Raw genomic sequence first — 21,891 nt, forward strand, 5'->3', positions numbered from 1 at the left:
TATTGTCTGTGTGACATAGCTGTTACCAGGATGAGAATGTGTAAATAGTATTAAAATAATGTTAGCATTTTTGTTTGAATTGTCTGCAAATGTTTGGGTTATCATTTACAAATACTATATAGGTCCATGAACCAGGATGCATTGGTACACCCATCATAGTCTGAATTCTAGAGTCAGGATACATTGACTCATCTGGTTTATTTCTGAGGAGGCAAGGCATTTCTGAGATTGGGTTGCAAAAAGACTAAAGTTGGGCCACTGACTCCTCTTTCATGGGCTTAAAAAGAATGCTCTATAAGTTCAGAATTGTTTTTAATAAGTCTAATAACCGGCCTTCAAAACACAATTCTTAGCCGAAATTATCTTGGTGTTTATATTTTTTAGGGAATGCCTTGGTGATGCTCATGAACCTTGTGACTGCCAAACGTGGAAGAATTGGTTGCAGAAAGTATCAGAAATGAAACCAGAGGAGCGTAAGAGAATTTTTGCTTTAGCAAAGAAAGCATTGCATAACTAGAATAGTAAAATATGTTTACAAACCAGAATTTTAGCAGACATTAATAGTTGTATTTATCAGTTAAATTAAAACATACTCATTTTTGTTTTGTAACAGCTCAAATTAGTTTTTCAATTACTAAAATTCCTTCAATGTTTCAAAGATATAAACATTCAGAAAAAAATGTTTTAAGTAATTTCTTTGAGATCCTGTTTGGTGTACAACAACACCATGCACTTGAAACTTCATTAGTCTAGTTAAAAGACAGAGAGATGGTTATCAAGATAGTTAATTTTTAGTTGTTAGTGTGTTACCATATATGTTGAAATAGGTGGATAGCATATGGAAATTACAATCTGTTTAATTGATCTTTAGGAAGCTCCAGAGCAAGGGTCTCCAACTTTTACTGTAATAAGAGATACTTATGTTCAATGGAAATGATCCCAAGCTAATATTATTAGTGTTTTAACAGTGACCACACTAGACAAGATTACAGTAGTGGCCACCATATGCCACCCATGATCATCTTAGTGTATGAGGCTGGGTTGCCAGCAATAATGTCAAACTGGCTTTGCCAATTTGGAATGCCTCTGCATGGGTAATGCAGAACAGCCATAGATGCAATGCCCCTTGCACCAAGGTAATAATATTAATAAGTCTTCCGAACACCACATGGTTTACCACTTCTATATCAGCTTTATGTTACTTGTTAAGTTAGACATTCCTTTTTTACTCCAAACATCAATTTATGAGTTTTGAAAATGCGCACATTGTTGCGAATGCACCATGTCAATCTTGGCCTACATATATTAATTCAACCTAACAAAAAATTCTAATTTAACATGCTGGATTGGACACAGGTAAGCTGCTAACAGGGAGCAGGAGAGCTATCAATAGCTCACAAAAATACCAGTTGGATAAGCCTGCTCCAGAGGTTACATTACAAAGTCAGAATATATTTTGTCACGCTTTGTATAGAAGTTACATTGGTATTTGGTGTTGTTGCACGTAGGCATGCTTCTTGCTGTTACCATGTTGTAGTAGTTCACATGTTTTCCTGCATTGGAGCTTTAAAAAATGTGCAATTTGCCAGTATTTTGCATCAAAGCTGTTTTTCAAGAATATAACTGTAGTTGCATCAAAGAGCATACATAGTCCAAACAAGTGCAATTACGTTAGTAGAGTAACACATATTGTCTGGCCATATTGGTTCCATTTTTTTAGGGGGAGGGTGGAATTGGGGCTGGGCCAAGTATGGACGGGAAAAATAAGGCAAAAACAATGGGGGGGAAGGGGGGAGTAGTGATAGTCCCCGGAAGGGCAATTCAACGTATGGCATGATAATTCTCTGAATTCCTGAGCAAGGAATGTGGTGCAGGGTTTCCACGCCTCATCAAACTGAACTTTTTTCTTATGTATTGCCTATGAGATCCTCTCCATAACCAACAGCTCCCAGAGTCTAAGCATCCACCTTCAGTATTCCAACACCATTCTAGACCCCATGAATGAGGTACTAACCTATCTAGGTGTAGGTGTACATAGCGTATATGAAATTGCTGTCCCTGTGAGAGTTTGCAGCAGGTATTGCTGTCGAGCGACCTAGTTGGGAATTGCAGGATGTCACTGTTGAATATCATATTTATGTCTGCTAGCAGTTCTTGCCATTACCTTTTTAACTTGGGAAAGTGTTGTAATAATTTCAGTTACCTGCCTGAACTACCACAATTCCTCCAGCCATCCGCTGATTTTTGACTAATTCCAAACATGCATTCACACCGGTGCATAGTGCAAACATGCCTTTTTTTATCAATGCTGATCTACGTGAAGCATTTGGGGCTTATATTTGTATTCTATAGACTACGCTGACCCTTTCATTTATGATAATTTTCTTACTATTTTCTTTCTGGATTCTGGATGCTAAAACCACACTAATTCCACTGGTGAATTTACCGATATTGGTACCCAGAGTAAGCTTACAGATGCCCCCTGAACACTCACCAGCCCCTGGTGTGCTCCCTGGCTGTTTTTTGCCAGCCTGCCACCAGAGACACTGTTCTAACCTTCTTGGGTGAGAGCCTCTGCTCTCAGGAAATCCAGAACAAAAGCCTGTGTGGGAAGAGGGTGTAACATCCCCTCCCACAGGATGACCTGCTTATTAGCCTTCCTATTGTTAAAACCTGAGTCGGGTCGTGGACAATCGATATTTGCCCGGCGGTATTGCCTCTGTGACCCTCTAGTTATTTAATCAATGAAGAGGCAGGCGCTGGAGACTGGAAAGCAGGAAACAAGGTTTTTATTTTCTCCGGAGGAGAACACAACGAAACGGACAGAAGGTATCGTTCTGAGGTGCTCTAACTGCATCCCTGAGGCCTGGCCTCTTATACACATGTTTATCTGTTTATTGCATGTAACACATTCTCGTCGATACTTTGATGTACGGAAAGACATCCTCAGAATCCCCCCTTTGAGCCCGTTCCCACACACATTTACAGTTGAAGTCCCCACCCTAGTCACAACAGGTGATGAGTATCACGCAGCTGGATATTCCGCCGATTCACGGAATGTGGGGGGTTTGATCGGATCTCATGGAGTGGGGGCTTTGATCAACCCGGGGATCCTTTGATGGGGGAAGCTTTCTATTGTACGAGGAGGGGCAAGGAATGGTATCGGCAGAGCTGGGTGTCGGCCTGGGAACGGGGAAGACAAAACGGGCACACGGGGAAAAGGGGGTTTGCATCTAAGGGCCGGAGATCATGAAAGGGAAGCAGGGAGGTGTCGCGCTGGGAACAGGATGAGGGCCTGGGGCAGAGCAGCGCCGAAGAGGGGTTTATGACTCAAGGCAGGTGCAAGCAGGGGGTGGTCTTAGTGAAGGCGAAGGGCTATGTCAGGGGCCAGCGGCATGCAAATGGGTTCGTTCTGCTCGGGGCATCTTAAAAAAATGGCGGGCGCGCACGACAAAAGTGTGGCATCAGGGGAAGAGGCAAGATGGCGCAGATAATGTTCACCAAAACGTACTAATTTTCAACAGTCCTCCCTTTAACATATTCAAGACATCTTGCTGGTTCATTTTCTACTCGGTTCTATTGTGGTGGGCATGAGAAAGAAAACGGTAGGAACCCTAGAGGAAAAGAGTTGTAAACAATACATTTTAACATTTCTAGTTTTTAGGAGGTGGGCCTATTTGATAAACTTTGATCAATTTGTTTAGCAGGAAAGTCATAGGAATGCAATACAAAAACGATTCTGTAGCGAGAGCAGCAAGCATATTTCATACTGGCAGGTTATTACATATATATCAGGTTCGGATTGGAGCATGATCAATACAATGGCGGCTGGGAGAGAAATGAGGTCTAGCAGAAACGGCGATTGGGGATGTCAAATGTTCGAAGTTTAACGAGTTCTCATCATTCTTTGTTGCCTTTCGTTGGCGCTGTTGAGCACCGGCGGTGGAGCTACAAGTCCAGCTCTGTTCTAAGTTCTGCGTTGCAGGGCACGACCCTTTCCTCGCGTTTCTGGTCGGAAAGGTCCTTATCACCCTGTGTCCTTTGAGGTGATTGTCAGAAAGTTCAGATGGAAGAAGAGCGTACAAAACAGTCCATAGGGTAGGTCAGAGGAAAAAGGGGATGGAGCAAGGCCAAATTAGGAACAAACTAGGGAAACGAGAGACTTCAAATAGGCGGGCGTGTGACCGAATTCAGAGAGCGGGGACTTGTCGACCAACACTGGACATCGAGCAGGGGCATCAGGTCGACCCTTTCTTCTCATGTTGTCGAAAACAGTGCCTCGTCCTGCAGCTCTTTTCTGTCGTGGTCTCGCCTTGGCTAATGTCGCAGGTATTCCTTAGTCTGCAGTCAGGCCTCGTGCTCCCACATCCGGTCCTTCTCTCCTCCAACAGCAGTACCCTTAAACAAGTTTGAAAAGACAGTCTTTAGAGAAGTTGCAGATGAAGATAATCAAAAAGTCTATTTCTCTCCCAGCTCCAGGCAAAGAATGAAAATGCCCGTTATATTAGTGTTCACAACTGGCATATGAATGACCGGTGACGGGCCTGTTGGATTTACTATGACTTTCCTTTACAATTATTTATTACAGTCACGACAGTTCATCTGATGGTGACCCACCTTCGTGAGACGAACCTGGCAAAGATATGCCGTTCTCTAGAGTTTTACATTTACAAAGGGTACAGTAAGTCGTCAACATGGTACTACACAGGTATTTTGCTGAGAGACGATCATGGCTAAACATTTCCTTTCTATCGATGCATCCTGCTTTTCAACTATTACGGGGTTTATTTCGATGATTTCTTTACCTTGGACTAGTCTGTTAACCTTGTAAAACATCATTCTGGATCCTACGTAACCCTTTACAGCCCGATTACTTAATTAGGAAGGACAGGGGTTTTATGGGAAACAACCAGGGACATAGGAAACTTGTGGTAAGGGCATAAATCGACCCATCTCTCACAACCGGAAATGAGGGGTAGTTTCATAATTCCAGTTTTTGGGCGGCTGATACAGGGGAGGTAACAGGGGTGATCATTTTTCCGGTTTGGGTATTGCGACAATTCGGGGAGGGGAGGGTCGCGTATTCTGAGGTCCTTGTTTTATACCATAGGAGCCGCTGACATGTGGTTCCCTTATTTCGGGTCAGATTAGGGAACCTCTGTCGTCTTACCTGTCCTTTCCCTTACGGCCCAACCTCGGTTCATTGACTTCTAGCGGAAAAGGAGAGGTAATGACACGGCCTCAGGGTGATTGTATTAAAGACACGTTTTTGTGCAAATACTGACGGTATTTGAAGCCAATTAGGTGGTGTGCTAGGGGTGGCAGTCTGCCAATTTCGGGGCTAATCACTCGGAAGAGTGGGAGTGCAAAAATAGAGGGAGAGAGAGAGAGAGAGAGAGAGAGAGAGAGAGAGAGAGAGAGAGAGAGAGAGGGAGAGAGAGCGCAACGGCAGGCTAAATAGTACACGTGCAACAGAGAGGGTGGCAGTGTATTCAAGAAAGTCTATTTAGTGCATTTCACAGTAAAGGGCATTCACGGGTCTGCGTTAGAATCTTGTAATCATGCAGTTTGAGCATTAGACAGGGTAGAGGGGACGTGCCTTGAGAAAAAGGAAAGAAGAAAGGAGGTACCATTTTGTCGCACTTTCTCGCATTCTTGGTCCTTCGACCAGTTGGGTCAACGCCTCAGTCACACACACACATTCCCTCATAGTTTCGCATCATACGTGACATGGGTTCATTCGTCCGGTCTGGTTTAAGGGTGATCATTTTTTTTTTTTTTATCAGGTTGTGCTAATTTTCGGGTTTGTTCGATACATGAGTAGTTTGCAGGCGTGCTTAGACACCACCTTGCGGCGCTAGTCCGCTTCGTGTATTAGACATGGCAAGGCTTCAGATCTTCGCCACACCTCGGCTGTAATCTCTGATGTAACCTGCAGAGGGGGGAGACAGCATTCGCGCATATTCAAATACATGGATTCATAAGTTCTTTACTTACCTCTTACTCGTCTTTCCTCCTCGGGGCAGGGTCCCCGGGGATATGGTTTCTGGAGTCGGGGGGGGGGGGTAGTGTGTCCATATAGGTCATGTGCGGGGAAACGTAAAAAGGAAACCAGAGGTGCTTAGTGCGAGGTATCTAGTCAAAGGATGTATCTCACTATCGGGATCCTTAAACCTCTTTCAACGCTGTGGCGTTCTAAGGTTCTTCGGTTCTTGGGTCAGCTCCGTTCCCTGATACTTTGGAACGTTGTACTTTATCACATTTACATTATTTCATTTCACCCTCCTTTTACATTCCCTCATTTACACCGTTCGTTTTACCCATCCTTGGAAGTCAAGGTCTTCCTCTACGCGAGAGTTCATGAGTCAGTCGCGTACTTTGAAGGCGGAGTGTCGTGTTGTCGATCCGATCCGTCCTCCAGGGCTGGGCAACCATCTTCTTTTAACCTTAAAGAGAGAGCAGAGTAGGGTGCACAGAAAAGAACTTTCCCACCGATCCCACATTTTTTTTAAAATAAAGCATGCAATACCCGTCCATAGTTTCAAAAACTTTATTTTGCAAAATCATTTCAGCATGAGGATTATGAGGGTGCGGTCGTATTTGGCCGGTCGTGGCAATGGCTAAAGTGCGTACAGTGGGGGGTGTCGTTTGCAGCAATAAAAACATCGGAAAGTTTTACTCATTCATTTGTAAGAGACTAAAACGTCTATTAATTGGCTGGGGGTTCGGGGGCATTTATTTTCATAATTTAGAAGCATAATCATAATAGTGGTAATCAGATTTCCTATATGCATACCGTACGTGTGCGTCGTAAATGAGGTTTACATCAGTTATAAAAATATAATACATCGTACATTTGTAATCAACATTTGTAACGGGGATCCTTTCATACTGTTCGTCGAGTGAGTTCTCCTTGTCTTTTCTAGCCAAGTGTACAAAGGATCATATAAAATCTCAGAACATCAAGTTTATATTAGTGCGAAGGAACACCACGAGGTGTTCGTAAGTTCCGATTGATACCAGCGCCATTTTGGGCGGGGCCGGCTCAGTCCGGAAGCAGCATCAGGGGGAAATGTTTCCCATTACTGGCAGTTTGGACCAGAGTCCTTTTCGGCAGTTCAAGAATTCATGCTAACAGAAGGAGTGGCAATGTCATGTTTGCTTCGTTGGCGACCAAGGCAGCCGTCCCTTATCGGAAGCCTGCAAAGGCCGAAGGTTCCGCCGGGGACCTTTGTAGGATCTTCAAGGCTGCGGAGATGCTGTCGGAGATGGGGGCTCGTGCTCCAGGGGGCAAATGTTCGAGTTATATTGCCGGTCAAAGTTACTCTAGTGGCCGGGGCCCGCCTTCCAGCGGACCCAGACGCCATTTTGAGGCCCTACAGGGGCCACTCTCGTCGAGTTTGCAAGAGTGGGAGAGATCCTTCGGAGTGAAAGGAAGAGGTCCCTGTTGTGTGAAAGCGGGACGTTCAGCTGGGGTGCAGCTGTGATGCCCCCACCTGGGGGGGGGCGAGGGAGACTCGTTCGCATCGTCTCCTTCTCCCGGTGCACTCCATGCCGCTCCTTTTCATCGCCCCGCATGAAGGTCTCTCCACATCCGGTGTTTCTCAAGTCCTGTGCTCAGTGCTGTGGGAGTATGGTCACCTGTGGCGCGCATTCGGCGCGGCACGAGTATCAGTGCAGTCATTGCAGGTTCGGTGTTCCGAAAATATGGCCACCATTGCACGTTCGGTGCTGCGCAAGTACTGGGGTGCCACCATGGTGTGTTCGGTGCTGTGGAAGTATTGGCACCATCGCCTGACTGGGGGTGTTCGGCGTCGGGCCGGGGGCTGGGAGACCTCCTATCGGTGGAGGTGGGAGAGGCTCGTCCGCGTCGCCTCTCCCTCCCAGCCCAACTTGGACAAATTGTTGTGGAGGCACGTGCAGGACATCCCGCCGTCCAGAGCTGCTGCGGCTGTTACGGAAGAGAAAAGGAAGAGGTGCCTCGTTCTTCTCTGGACATGTGGCGGGACTACTTAAGTCTATCCAGGCCCGTTGCGGCTGGCTGAGGAGACATGTGGCGGGACTACCTACAACTGCCCCGGCTGCTGGCTCCTGCCTCTCCTCCGGCTCCCCCATACGTTAAGATTTCCTGACCAAGAGTTGGCGGCCGGGCCCGCCTTATATGGGTTGCCGTTGGTTGGGCGTAGCCGTAACCCTGCCCTACTTTGGAAGGTTCCAGAATGGGGGGGGGCGGCGAATGTTCTGTTTGACTTTCATTTTCTACAGTTTACCGTTATCATTCCTTGTTTGTTGTGCTAAATTAAAAGTTCAAGTTCATTAATGGTCTACGGATTTTGTTTTACCATTTCTTTCTTTCCAGGTTGCTTTTATGCTAAGTTTCTGCTAACAGAGGTTGAGTAACACGGAAACACGTGTAGAGGGATGACGCAGATTTGTACATTACATACACACAAACTCAGACGGGGGACAGTACAAGTACGACATACAAAGACCCAAGACGAATATAAAACAGTTATTGGTCATAATTATCTCTTTCCGTCTGTGAATTTGAAACGAGGCTGGGTTCCCGTCTTGACGTTGCCCGACCTAGGAGAACTTGAGCATGCCGCTGAAATTGTCCTGGCGAAATCTGTGCCATCGGGCATAATCAAACGTGGTGGTTCTGTCTGGTCTGTCTATGTAAGTCGGGTTCTTCTTTGTCTCGCGCTTTTTCTCGTACTGCCGGTCTGTCGTTCCTGTCGGCCCTTTGCCTTTACTCACGCTCAGTAGAGTCGGGCATTGGGCTTTCCAGTGTCCGACATACCTACAAAAAGCGCATTGGTCTGGCCCTAAGTCTGGTCGTCTTTTGCATAGTGTCGGGGGATAAGTTGTGGGTAGCGATGTCCTGGGGTTGTCCTGTCGGTATATTTCTCTACTTGGTTTGTCCTCGTCTTTTCTCTGTCGTTGCATAGCCTCTCTGCGCCACATACCGAGACTGTCGAGCATAATTGGCGTTGTCTTATTATTTCGAAGGGCTATTTCTAACGTTTCTATTTTATCAAGGTCAAAGGATCCTGCCAGTGGCCACTGTTTGTCTTGACTCTCTTCGGTATACCTGTGCCACAATTTATTATAGGCTATGGTGACTAATCCATAGTTTATGAACATGTCCTTATTAGGGGTGCCTTCTAGTGGAGCTATATGGTCCACTTCTAATAAACGGTCCGGGCTAAACAGGCTATTAATCAGTGGGGAGAAGACAGACATGACGGCTCGTAACGAGGGACTAAAAAGTCAGCACTGCCTATCTTATCACTAGGTGCAAAGACTGGACAGAATATTTCTATTCAACGTTGTTTGCAGGCAGTGAATACCTCATGGATCAAAAAATAACAAAAAGACCAATAAATAACAATGGGGAGAATGAGTAGGTCCGCAAAGATCTGCGTTACCTACCCTTTTCACTATCTGCAAAAAGGGTGGTCTCTTCCCTGTTTGCAGACAGGGAATCTCCAGGAAACAATAGTTTTGCGAACAACAGTTCAGTTTCAAGTAATTATTGAGTGGGGGAGAAAAAAATAAGCACGGCTGCTGCCCTACCTATCCTCCACTGCTTGCAAAGAGAGAGCCCGTTGTTTCTCCGTTTGTAGACAGTGAATCTCCAAATAAATAAAGAGCAATACTAGTATTTTTAAACAATCAAACAATCAAGCACTCATTTCGCAACTTGTCGTGATTACACGACCTTACCCGGACCATGTGGACAGTTTCTTGTCTTCCGAATCCAGCGCCCGATCGTCCTCTTTTTCTCGTATTTCTCACGGCACTCCTGATGGTCCCCAGTCAGGACCGTAGATCACTCGAGAGAGGTCTGTTCGGAACTAGTGAAGTTCGGATGATCGGCTGCCAGACGAGGGTCTATTGGGCAAGAGCTCTCCCGATCGTTGCAGTCGTTCACTCTGTCGTCGGGACCTCTCCCACTGGATCCACGAGTCGCTGATGGGCCCCACGCTTGGGACGCCAATTGTTAAAACCTGAGTCGGGTCGTGGACAATCGATATTTGCCCGGCGGTATTGCCTCTGTGACCCTCTAGTTATTTAATCAATGAAGAGGCAGGCGCTAGAGACTGGAAAGCAGGAAACAAGGTTTTTATTTTCTCCGGAGGAGAACACAACGAAACGGACAGAAGGTATCGTTCTGAGGTGCTCTAACTGCATCCCTGAGGCCTGGCCTCTTATACACATGTTTATCTGTTTATTGCATGTAACACATTCTCGTCGATACTTTGATGTACGGAAAGACATCCTCAGAATCCCCCCTTTGAGCCCGTTCCCACACACATTTACAGTTGAAGTCCCCACCCTAGTCACAACAGGTGATGAGTATCACGCAGCTGGATATTCCGCCGATTCACGGAATGTGGGGGGTTTGATCGGATCTCATGGAGTGGGGGCTTTGATCAACCCGGGGATCCTTTGATGGGGGAAGCTTTCTATTGTACGAGGAGGGGCAAGGAATGGTATCGGCAGAGCTGGGTGTCGGCCTGGGAACGGGGAAGACAAAACGGGCACACGGGGAAAAGGGGGTTTGCATCTAAGGGCCGGAGATCATGAAAGGGAAGCAGGGAGGTGTCGCGCTGGGAACAGGATGAGGGCCTGGGGCAGAGCAGCGCCGAAGAGGGGTTTATGACTCAAGGCAGGTGCAAGCAGGGGGTGGTCTTAGTGAAGGCGAAGGGCTATGTCAGGGGCCAGCGGCATGCAAATGGGTTCGTTCTGCTCGGGGCATCTTAAAAAAATGGCGGGCGCGCACGACAAAAGTGTGGCATCAGGGGAAGAGGCAAGATGGCGCAGATAATGTTCACCAAAACGTACTAATTTTCAACAGTAGGCCAGCACGATTCAAAGAGCTGCCACCTTTGAGATATGAAACTTTCTCCACCTCACAGGAGAGGAAGCCGACCCCCATGTCCAGAGTCTCCTTTCGCACCAGGACAGGTGGGAAAATTAGCTAATCGGATAGGCCTGCTACCCCATGCTAGTACCACCCCTAAGGTGGGCTAAACTGAGAAGGACACGATTTTTCAGAAGTAGTCATCTTTGTGATGGCATCTTTAGGATTTCTGGGACAGAGTTATGCCCACTTCCAAAAGTGCTTGGAAAAATAAATTGTGGACCAGGGAATCTTGGTAAATGTTAAAGTGGTAGAAAGAGAAAAGAGGAAAAAGGTAGATGATTACTGTGTAGGGAAAGGATCAACGGGTGGGATAAAGGTACAGAGGTAAGCCCCACAAAAAAGTGTGCAAAAGAATAAGTAAGGAACATGAGGATAATAAACCATGTTAAAAAAAAAAAGTGAAGAAGTGGTTGGAGTAGTGGTATCTCACATAAATAACATGGGTAAATGAGGAAGAAGAAGAGGACAATGGGGAGATAATTAACAAATCAGGGCAAACAAGTAGTAGAAAAGGTTTTGGGTTAGCTGAAACAGACACTAACAAAATAAATAGTAGGTTCCTAAATAATAGGACGTGGAAAGGGAATATGATGAATGGAATAAAAGTATGTGTGGAATCCTTGTTGTGAAGCAACCTGCACAAACCACATTCATGATTAATGGCATTAAAACATGTTTTTAAAAAAGCAAGTTTAAGGCAATTTTCAAACAAAACATTCCATGAACTGGCTTCTACCAATTGCTAAATGTCATTTGTGTGGAAAAGTTTGATTATTTAGTTTAGGTGAACTGGCTTCTCAGAATTGGCATTATGTGAATTTGGTATTCTATGAAATCACATACAAGTTTAGGAGTTGATAGGCATTACAAATTCAAATTTCAGCTTTACCTATGTTATGCAGTAGTGCCTTTTTATGTTAAAAAAAATAATCAACCTGTTCATGACATTGAATCACGACTTGCTAATGTCTGAGACTAGCAGCTGATCACTTTTCCAGGATTGGGTCTAAATATTTCACTATTTAGGTCAGAGTTAGTGTTGACAAACTATTAATACCTATATGATGAATGAGATGAGCACTTTTGCAACTTTCTGAAAACAAAAAAAAGTTCAAGCTCCACAAGTAACCTGTTGCCTTCTGTCATTTACTCAATACCTTTGAACTTGCAGATAGTAGGAGGTGGAAGGAATTTTGCTAACTTTGTTACTGGCATGTTGCCAAATAATCAATTATTTGAAAAATAAGCTGATCTCTTTATTGAAAAAAGCTGTCCTTGTATTAACATAATTAGCCTAACTTGATCCTACAATTCTAGATTCCACGTACCATGCCACGCTCAGAGAGTGCGGTCACAGACCTATTGCTTCCTAGAAACGCAGATGTCTGAATAACGAATAGGTCCAAGAACATATACTGGTGCAGAAAGGGTGCCATGAATTCACTGAACTTACTTCTGTTTGTGGCTTTTGACACTCTAATCCTGCTTTAAATGTTCAAACAGATGCAAATCAAAAGCATAGCCTTGATTGAACTGGTTCAGTTTCTACACGCCTGACTGGGGGTGAGTGTTTGATTTGCTCAAATGCTCCGTCCATCATCCCCTTTTGTATCGCTTTGTTCGCCTTAAGTGTGGCAGGGTATGCTCAGACGTGAGTCCCTTGCTCACTTGGCCACTGGATTCAAGATAGCCTGGCTGAGGAGGATTATGAATCCGAAACCGGTCCCAGGATGCTTGTTTCCGGTCCAGGGAAGACATGGCTTGGCAGTTTGGGCTGGACTGTTCCCATGAGGCACAGGGTCAGACTGATTTGCATATAGCCATGTCTGAACTGGGGTGGCCGAGTGAGCTAAAGAATGGTGATGGATTAAACCCAGATCAGTTGACTGGGGGTGAGTGTTTGATTTGCTCAAATGCTCCGTCCATCATCCCCTTTTGTATCGCTTTGTTCGCCCTAAGTGTGGCAGGGTATGCTCAGTCGTGAGTCCCTTGCTCACTTGGCCACTGGATTCAAGATAGCCTGGCTGATTAGGATTATGAATCCGAAACCGGTCCCAGGATGCTTGTTTCCAGTCCAGGGAAGACATGGCTTGGCAGTTCGGGCTGGACTGTTCCCATGAGGCACAGGGTCAGACTGATTTGCATATAGCCATGTCTGAACTGGGGTGGCCGAGTGAGCTAAAGAATGGTGATGGATTAAACCCAGATCAGTTGACTGGGGGTGAGTGTTTGATTTGCTCAAATGCTCCGTCCATCATCCCCTTTTGTATCGTTTCTACACGCCACAGCATGTCTCATTTTTAATCTTAAGAAACTGTTCACATCACCCTCATCCTGTTGGAAATCGACTGGCTCCCCTTGCCTGCCTTTGCCATCTTTCAAAACCAGCCGCTTCATGTATATGGCCATCACGGCCAGCACATCCGCCTTTTTTGCAGACAAGCTAACCATATCTGGTGGTTCTCAGCACACACAAAGCCAAGACATCATTAAACTGTCCGCTAAGTAGTGTAAAAAAATAAATGAATAAAACAGCAGGCCGTTTCTATCTGTGCACCCAGGATCACTACATCACAGTACGTTAACCTTGCACAACTTAGCTCTCGTTACAATTACTTGTTTACTTTTAGCTTGCCTTTGACCATGTACAGTGTTTTTGTCTGGGCCTGTGCTAGAGAAATACCAAATACATACATACATACATACCTGCAGTTCTTCATTTTAAATAAATAAGTACATCACCTTCTCGGTGGCATAACACTGTAATCTGCATCAAGTACAGCGAATGTGCTGCTACAGGTCTTTTTAAATAAACTGATGCATTGCACATACATTCAGGCCAGCTAATTGGGAGAGGATGTGGTCCGACGGCTAGATTGCCGACTTTGATGCTGGAAACCAGGACAAATCACTTTATCTCCCCGTGCGTGAATGTGTCCTTGTGTAACATAACTATGCTCATGTAAAGCGTTCCAATACCTTTGGGTCGAGTTTGCGCTATATATATCGGCATTAAAAAAATGCACATCCAGACCAATAAATGGACAGTGACAATCAACAACTACTTCTTGTGGATCGAGGAAAACAACTAAGTCCAATTTCTCAGTGTCCCACACATAATTGCATACTACAGAAATTCCACAGAAAGTCGAACACACACTAAGACCAAAATAATGTTATTTTGATTACTTCAGCTGAAACCATCTCTCAACATGAAAATCGAAAAGCATGCACAATGTGCCTTGAATGTTCTGAAGCCATAAAAATGTGCTGCCCTCCTTTTTGTACCACAGTTGTATACAGAGTAATAAAAACATTTAATAAGCCATAATAGTTCAGGACCATACTATGTAACCAATGTGGAACCAATGCCTATTCAGACCACACTATCTTCTGGACCCACTTGCTCCATCACTGTAATTTGCTTTTTTCAATGGATGGAGAATGCCAGTCAAATATTTTCAATTTAGTTTATAAAAAACATAAAAGGCAAATTGATTACAATTGTTAAAAAATTCCAAACATCCTAAAATAAGCAAGAATGAATTACAAAATGTTAAAAGCAGGCTAAAGCAGTTTATTTCCATTTGCTGCACATAGAATGTCTACTTTAATCTATTGTTAAATATTTCCTAATTCTAACTGTACAATTAATACAGCGCAATATGGCCACACACTTAGGGAGGAAATCCAATAATTGAAGGGAAATTAACACTGGTTTCCATTGTGTAAAATGTAGTAAAAAAATGTTTTAAAACTCGCTCTAGTATTTTTATAAAAACTACAAAAAAGGAACAAAGTGTGAGAATGCAACACTTTCAAAAGTTGAAGTCTTAACTTACAGAACTGTAATTGCACATTTGTTTTAAAACGTTAGCACATTAACAGCATGCCACAAGGCTAGACATGGTAAGTGCCTGTGACATTTTTCATGGTGATTTAAGAATACAGTATTATTAAGACTTGGGGGCTGGCATTACATGTGTATGCATTAGTTTCTTCTATATGGTGCAAATGAGTAACACAATTCTACCAAGTGGCTTCATTCTCTTATGTTTCACACTTGGGAATTAAATTCTAAAACCGTTTTGCCTAATGATGTTGGCACAGAAGCTAGCCTTGGTGGAATGTATTCCATTGACACACGTCATGGAACCACTTAGCAACTACCTTGGTTATGTTTGTACCTTTTAAGACAGTATTAACTGATTCACTTTTGTTTAACTAACTATAGTTGCAGGAGTTAATGAAGCTTTTGAAGATGCTGCAAACTGTTTGTGGTTACTATCAAACTCAAAACCGTGCGCTAATTGTAAGTCTCCAATTCAGAAGAATGAGGGCTGCAATCATATGCAATGTGCCAAGGTAAGACATTGTCAAACATTTAGGGTGTTTTAAATGTCCAGAATATGTTGTGGTCCATAATCACCATGTATGCTTTAGGGAGTTCCGTGATCATATTTCTGGAGTATGAAAAAAAGAAAAAAGTCACTGAGATTTCTTACAGATTTGCTTTTCTTTATGTGCCTATCCCCGGTGATTTGAGTGAGTTTTGCTTCATCTTATTCATTTTTTGATTTGCCATTATTGTGTTCAAATTTACCCTGGAATATGTAGATCAGTGCATACAATGACACTCTCTTATCGTTTCAGAGAGCCATTAGCCTTTTGTATTTTGCTATTGTTGTTATCTTTAGCAAATAGCGATTCAGAGTCCTGAGATTATATATATATATTTTGTATAGAAATGGTACACTAAATGTAATTTTTATTGCCTATCCGAGTGTAAGCATACAATATACTTTAGTAATTTCTTATCTTTCTCCGATATGAATGCATTGGAAGTTTAGATAATTGACTTTGAACTGTATTTTGTGATGTTCTTGGTGGCATTTTCTCACAAACCTATCTACATCTGCTCATAACTATCTGCTAATGATTATTCCTTCAGGAAATTAATACTTCATGAAAAGACATGCTTTGTAAGTCGTTAAGCTAGAGGGACTCTCCTGCTCTTATCCCTGTATGCCCTTTTCACCCTGTTGGTACAAATTTAGATCCTCTAAAGCTAAATGTGGAACAATCTGTATGATTGTATGAACATTATATTGTGTGCAAACATTTCTGTAACTAATAATATAATTGTTTATCCCACAAGTTTATTACAAAGACGTTTTAACACATTATATTTCAAGAATAGTCTCTTGTCATGATGTGATTTTTGGATTTTATTCACTCCCAAAAAGAAAATGGACATGGTGGCCTTCATAAGTAAATAAGCAATGTTGGATGTGGCCAAAATGGTGGCTAGCTAGGAGTGATTCTTCTGAGCTCCTTCTCTTGAAACAATCACCCAATGGCATCAGCCCAGTGAGCGAACTGTCTTCCGACACCAGCTGGAGGTACATGTTGGGAGCAGGGCAACTGCACAACAGAGACAAAAGACCCCATGGTAGCTGAAGGCTGACAGGCTAGTGTGGCCTACGTGCACACCCAAGATGGCACTGCCCGTGGGAGATATGTGGGGCGCAGCATAGGTGTAGGACTCTAGCTAATGTCAGTGGCGCCTCCCTAGAGCTGCTCCCACCACAACAAGCTACAACACACTGGGGGGGTGGTGAATGAGACAAGCAGGGCCAGGACTGGGCCTTCTCTGGTTGCTGCAGCCCACGCCAATGGATCGGTGTCTCCTACATTGAAGGCGTGTCAAAGGGGGCCCTGGTGAAAGACATGGTGAGGCCCTGGCCTGTTCCTGGCACCCCATGCAAGTTGTGTATAGTACGTGACTCCAGCTGCGGAGGGTGGTGCTCAATCAGGGGGAGGAGGGTGACTCCTGTGCCCCTGAGAGACCCAGGACTGAGATCTCTTCGCCCTCCAGCCGGCGCATGGGAGTAGCCCGCAGATGAAGCTGTGGACCCAGGGGGCAGAGACACGCAGTGCAGAGGTGAACGGCCTCAGAGAGTTCGCACTGCAGGACTCATGCAAAGAGGGTAGAGAGAAAGAGCACTCTACAAGTGCATTGCTGATGTTCCCAGGGGGCATCACTAGCCACCACACCGCTATGTCTGGCCTCTGGCTCAACAACCAGCGGGCTCCCTGGAGTGGCATCGATACTCCGATCAGACCTGGGTGGACTCATCGAATGGACTATGGATAAGAGGGGTCCAGGATTAGGGAATCCGTTCCTTGACACAGGGTCCAGACAGTAAACCAGGTGCGGGGAGGCACAGTGGAACTTACACAGAGGCTACACCATCCAGCCCTTAAATCCTGGCCACTTTGCATTGTCAGCTATGCAGCCCACACCCCTCCAGGCAGCAGACATATAGCACTGGGACATCAAGCAGGAACCCCACCCCCTTCCTGCGCCCCGTCCTCCTCCCCCGCTTCTCCAACTCCTCTGATGTGGGTGGTTGAGGCTGTGCTGTCCCCCTGACATAGCGATGCACCATACCAAAAAGGATTCAACGCTCAAGTACCTGCTTGCCAAAGCTGCTTCCAAAAAGCCTGACCGCCGAGGGGGATGCAGCCGAATCAGAACCCACAGCCAACCTGTCACCCATGCATTAATAGAAACACTCTTTGGCAAACTCAGGAAGGATATCACCTACTTGCGGGAGGACGTCACCACAGACATCAAGAACATAAAGAAAGATGTGGCCGACCTTGATCAACGAGTGGCCACCCTGGAGACCGGGTGCCCTGTCAGGGAAGAGGAACGGGGAACTCACCACTGCGAGCTGATAGATCTGCAAGATCAGTACGAGGACCTGGAGATTACATCCAGCTACTCAAACATAAGAATACACGGGGGTTCTGCTCCAGGCTGACTCGGGCAATCTGGAGGGATAGGTCATCGTCTGTCAACTGCTACCTGACCATGCAGAAAAGAAGATTGCCTTAGACCACACCTATATAGTTGATACCAAGGATCTACCCACGGCATAGACCCTCATAGCTACAACTTGTCAGCATGGTTAACAGGCCACATTCACATGGGGGACCAATTTGGTAAACGGAATCTTCATAATGGGCCAATGCCACCTCTTTGTCCACTCACGTCACTGATTCGGGCTGGAGGGGCCGCTTTACACCATGACCATCAAAAGCAGTTCCTCATACACTCCCTGAGTCAAGTAGCCACTCCCCCCAATGCTGACATAATTATAGGGAGTGACTTCAGCCTGGTTCATGACACTTCACTGGATAGATCGGCTCAATGGTAAGATCAGTCAGGTGCCTTCACGACACCTACGTTGCGGCGGCTAGGGGAGATTGGTCTGACAGACGTCTGGCAGTTCACACATCTCTCTTCCCGAGGTTGCACCTTCTTTCCTGCCTCACACCAAACATACTCCAGGATTGGCTACTTCTTAGTGTCCCCTTGGATCCTAGCAGCCACAGACCGAACAGAGCTAGAGGTGGCAGCACTGTCGGACAACTCCCTTACCACGCTCACCTTTCACATACCTTGTCCTGCCACCTCCTACCGGCAATAGAACCTTAATTATAAACTGCCCACATACAAGTCCACCAGGCAGGAGATTCGGGAAGCAATCAACACTGTCTTCATGAGAATGATATTCAGACACCCCCATATCTCTAGTATGGGAAACATTAAAGGCAGTGATGAGGTGAACCTTCTTATGCATCTCTTCGAAACGCAATAGAACAAGACTGGATAAATGTGCCAAGTTACAAGACTGAGAGCTCTTGAGGAGCATAAAATGGTACCCACAGAGTGAATAGGCAAATCAAACTAGCCAGAAAGCAGCTCAAAGCCCTTGATTAGGATAGAGCCGAGATTGCTCTTCTCCAAAGTAAAGAAAAGTTTGCGCAAGGATCAACAAGGCTGGTTAAATTAAGAGCCCAAACCCACAATAGCCATATATTTAAGATCTAAATGGGGAACGGCACATAAAGCAGGCCACACTGAGAAAATCATTTGAGCTTTCGAGCGATGCGACACCAACCTCTATAGGCAGGGAAGAGTTCCTCTCCTCGGTTCATCCAATCTGTCTGCCCAAGAGTGATGTCCTCTCCTTAGAGCAGACATCTGGACTGACAAAGTCCTAACCACCATATCTAGTTTACAACTGGGCAAAGCCCCGGGAGGACTGCTTTACACTGAGGTTTTATAAACTCTTCGCTCCCCAATTGCCCCCCCCCCCTCCTTTCATGCCCTCTCCAACTTGTTTGGAGAGGTCAGCGCTCCACCTACCACAATGAGAGAATCAGTGATCACTGTAATACACAAGTCTGGGAGAGACCGAAGTCTTGTGCTCTTTCTATGCCCTATTTCCCTCCTGAATGTTGTTTCCTAACTTTTTATGGGCATCCTGCTGCTCATGCAGGGTCCGGTAGATCCAGCCCTGGCATGGTTCATCCCAGAACGTTGCTGTAGTGACAACATTAAGCGTCTCCTCCATCTTATGGACAAACCTGCATGCAAGCATTTTTCAGCTCTATTCCTATCCATCGATACAGAGAAGGCATTCAGCCAAGTACTCTGGACTTTTCTTCGCCTTGTCCTGGATAATGTGGGATTGGGGAAGCTCTTCCTGAAATGGGTCTGGAACTGCTATTCTGGGTCCACGCCTGATTGAAAGTTAATGACTTAGTCTCCCAGCCAGAGGCACCCCACTTCTTTTCGCCCTGTATATGGAACCACTCTCAGAGCTGATACCGGCGACTGCACAGATTATTATTATTATGAGGAAGCTTATAAAGAGCAATGGTTACTTCGACCGGAGTTTCACCAGCATTACCTTCTGTAAACAATAACACATAATAGCACTACACCCTAACGACGTTATGATTGCCTTGACCCAGATACGCACCTCCTTTCCGGCTTTCTTGGGAGAACTGGATGCTTTTAAGGTGGTGTATGTCTTCAAAGTAAATATCCCAAATACACATGCCCTTAACTTAAGCATATCACCAAATGACAGAGCTAAATCTAGAGCACCTCTTCCCCTTACTGGGGGCACCTGTTGGGGGTGACACATTTGGGCCTTATGCTACACCCCACATTGCGTGAGACGGCCGAACGCAATTATGCCAACCTGTTGGTCTCTACACACAATGATCTGCAGAGCTTGAAGGCAAAATGACCCTCCTGCATAGGTAACGTTGCTGCAGTGAAGTTGACCATATTACCTAAGATAGTGTACATAATGCTGACTCTTCTGCTATGTCCACCCTACCTCCCAACTACTAAACAAACCCCAACACCTGATAGACACCTAGATTTGGGATGTCAAGAAACCACTCCTGGTTAGAAAGCGGACATATTTACCCATAGCAGAGGGCGTCCTTGAAATCCCCACACCACCCACTAGTACTTAGCGGCCCAGCTCGGATACATGGTGGAATGTAAAAGGTTGGCCTCAGAAAAAGAAATGGTGTTTTATAGATCAATCCCTAGTGGGTATGTACATCTGTAAAGCCCCATGGATACTTAAAAAACACAGTCCACCTTGATTGTAGTTCTCCCCCTTGACGATGGAGGCCTGGAACAGAACTATATTAGCAAAAGGCTTATCCACACCATCTCACTCCTCGCACCAATCATAGGCAACCCCTCATTACCGCCCACTCAAACTGGTTTAGACTTCCATGGCTGGCAAACCGCCAACTACAAACGCTTTGACCATACAGGAATACAGGCCTTCTTGCAACTCCAACTCAGATATGGCATTCCTTCCAGCGAGCACTGGCATTATTAGCTATCAAACACTGAGTCACTCAACTTGTGATTTGCCCACGCGCCAGTAGACCTCTCACGAAATTTGATACATGACTATTAAGTAAAACAGACAATAAACGCCTCCTCTCTGACATCTATAGCTTTATCAACAAGCCCACACCAACTGTCAAGTCCCCGGCTCGAAGACGTTGGGAGATTGAGTTGGAACGCACTTTATCACCCAAAGAATTGTGTCTGGAATCTTCCACAGAACACGCAGCGCTGCTGGGAAGTAATCTAGGCTCAAAGTCACTCACTATTGGTTTTATACTCCGGCCAGACTAGTAAAATAGAATCCCAACAGCATAGATATCTGCTGGTGAAACTGCAGGGCAGCGGGTAGGCACACGCACTTGTTATTTTGCTGCCCCAAACTTAAGAGGTACTGGGATGAGGTGTTAAAAGATAGTGACTACTACTTTGCGAGAGATATTCCCCGCTTTCCTAGGTATGTCCTATTGAGGCAACTGATTCCCCTGACTTACTCACTCTACTGAGATGGGGAAGGGCTACAAAAATGGCTCTCTGTGCCACCAAATAAGTGATTACCTCAGGCAGACACCAGGCCCATTCACTCGGATTGGCTACTGAAGCTGTGGGATGTAGTGGCAATGGAGAAACTCACAGCTTTCGTAAAACTATCATTACTATGCTTCGAGAACATACAGAGCCCTTGTATATGCTTACTGCCCCAAGGCTTTTGAGAACTCATTTACCCTCGATACCATCGTGTTCTGAGATTAATGGGGCAACGACTTATCAGCACCCTTAGAGTGACTCTGCCTGGCCACGTCAGACCAGTACCTCCAGGCTGTATTAACAATCCTGAACATTCAATAAAGGACACAGCTTTAGTTGTTGAACACCCTTCAGTGGGTGACCCTTTGGTATTACTACCGCTTACCCCCCAATCTGTCTCCCACCTCCTCTTATCCGTGCTCTTTTGCTCGCCGGCCACTGGATGGAGGTAAGAGAAAGCAATGAAAAGATTTGAACAATAAAGATGTTTCTATCTTATCTTTGGTCCAATACGTTGTTTGATCATAGGTTAAGAGCTAAACATTCATATTAGTTTTCTTGTTCAGCTAATTAAAACTAATACAGTAAAAGAATGATTAAAACCAAAAAAGGTGAAAATCATGCTCTGCTTAAGAACAACTGATCTCTGGACCCGACCTTGCTTACAGAAAGTAAAAACGCTGTTATTCAC

At 45.1% G+C, this 21,891-nt stretch overlaps 1 protein-coding gene across 2 annotated transcripts in view; it reads left to right on the forward strand.

The window, feature by feature from the left end:
- The window catches only part of ANKIB1 (ankyrin repeat and IBR domain containing 1), a 580,820-nt gene that overhangs the window by 276,946 nt on the left and 281,983 nt on the right, over positions 1 to 21,891 (forward strand). For both annotated transcript variants that reach the window (XM_078663642.1, XM_078663643.1), the window contains exons 10-11: positions 385 to 473; positions 15,168 to 15,298. In XM_078663642.1, coding sequence (XP_078519768.1) covers positions 385 to 473; positions 15,168 to 15,298 — 220 coding nt within the window. The remainder of the gene's footprint in view (positions 1 to 384; positions 474 to 15,167; positions 15,299 to 21,891) is intronic.

Source organism: Lissotriton helveticus, chromosome 10 (genome assembly GCF_964261635.1).
Source record: "Lissotriton helveticus chromosome 10, aLisHel1.1, whole genome shotgun sequence".
Classification (NCBI taxonomy): domain Eukaryota; kingdom Metazoa; phylum Chordata; class Amphibia; order Caudata; family Salamandridae; genus Lissotriton; species Lissotriton helveticus.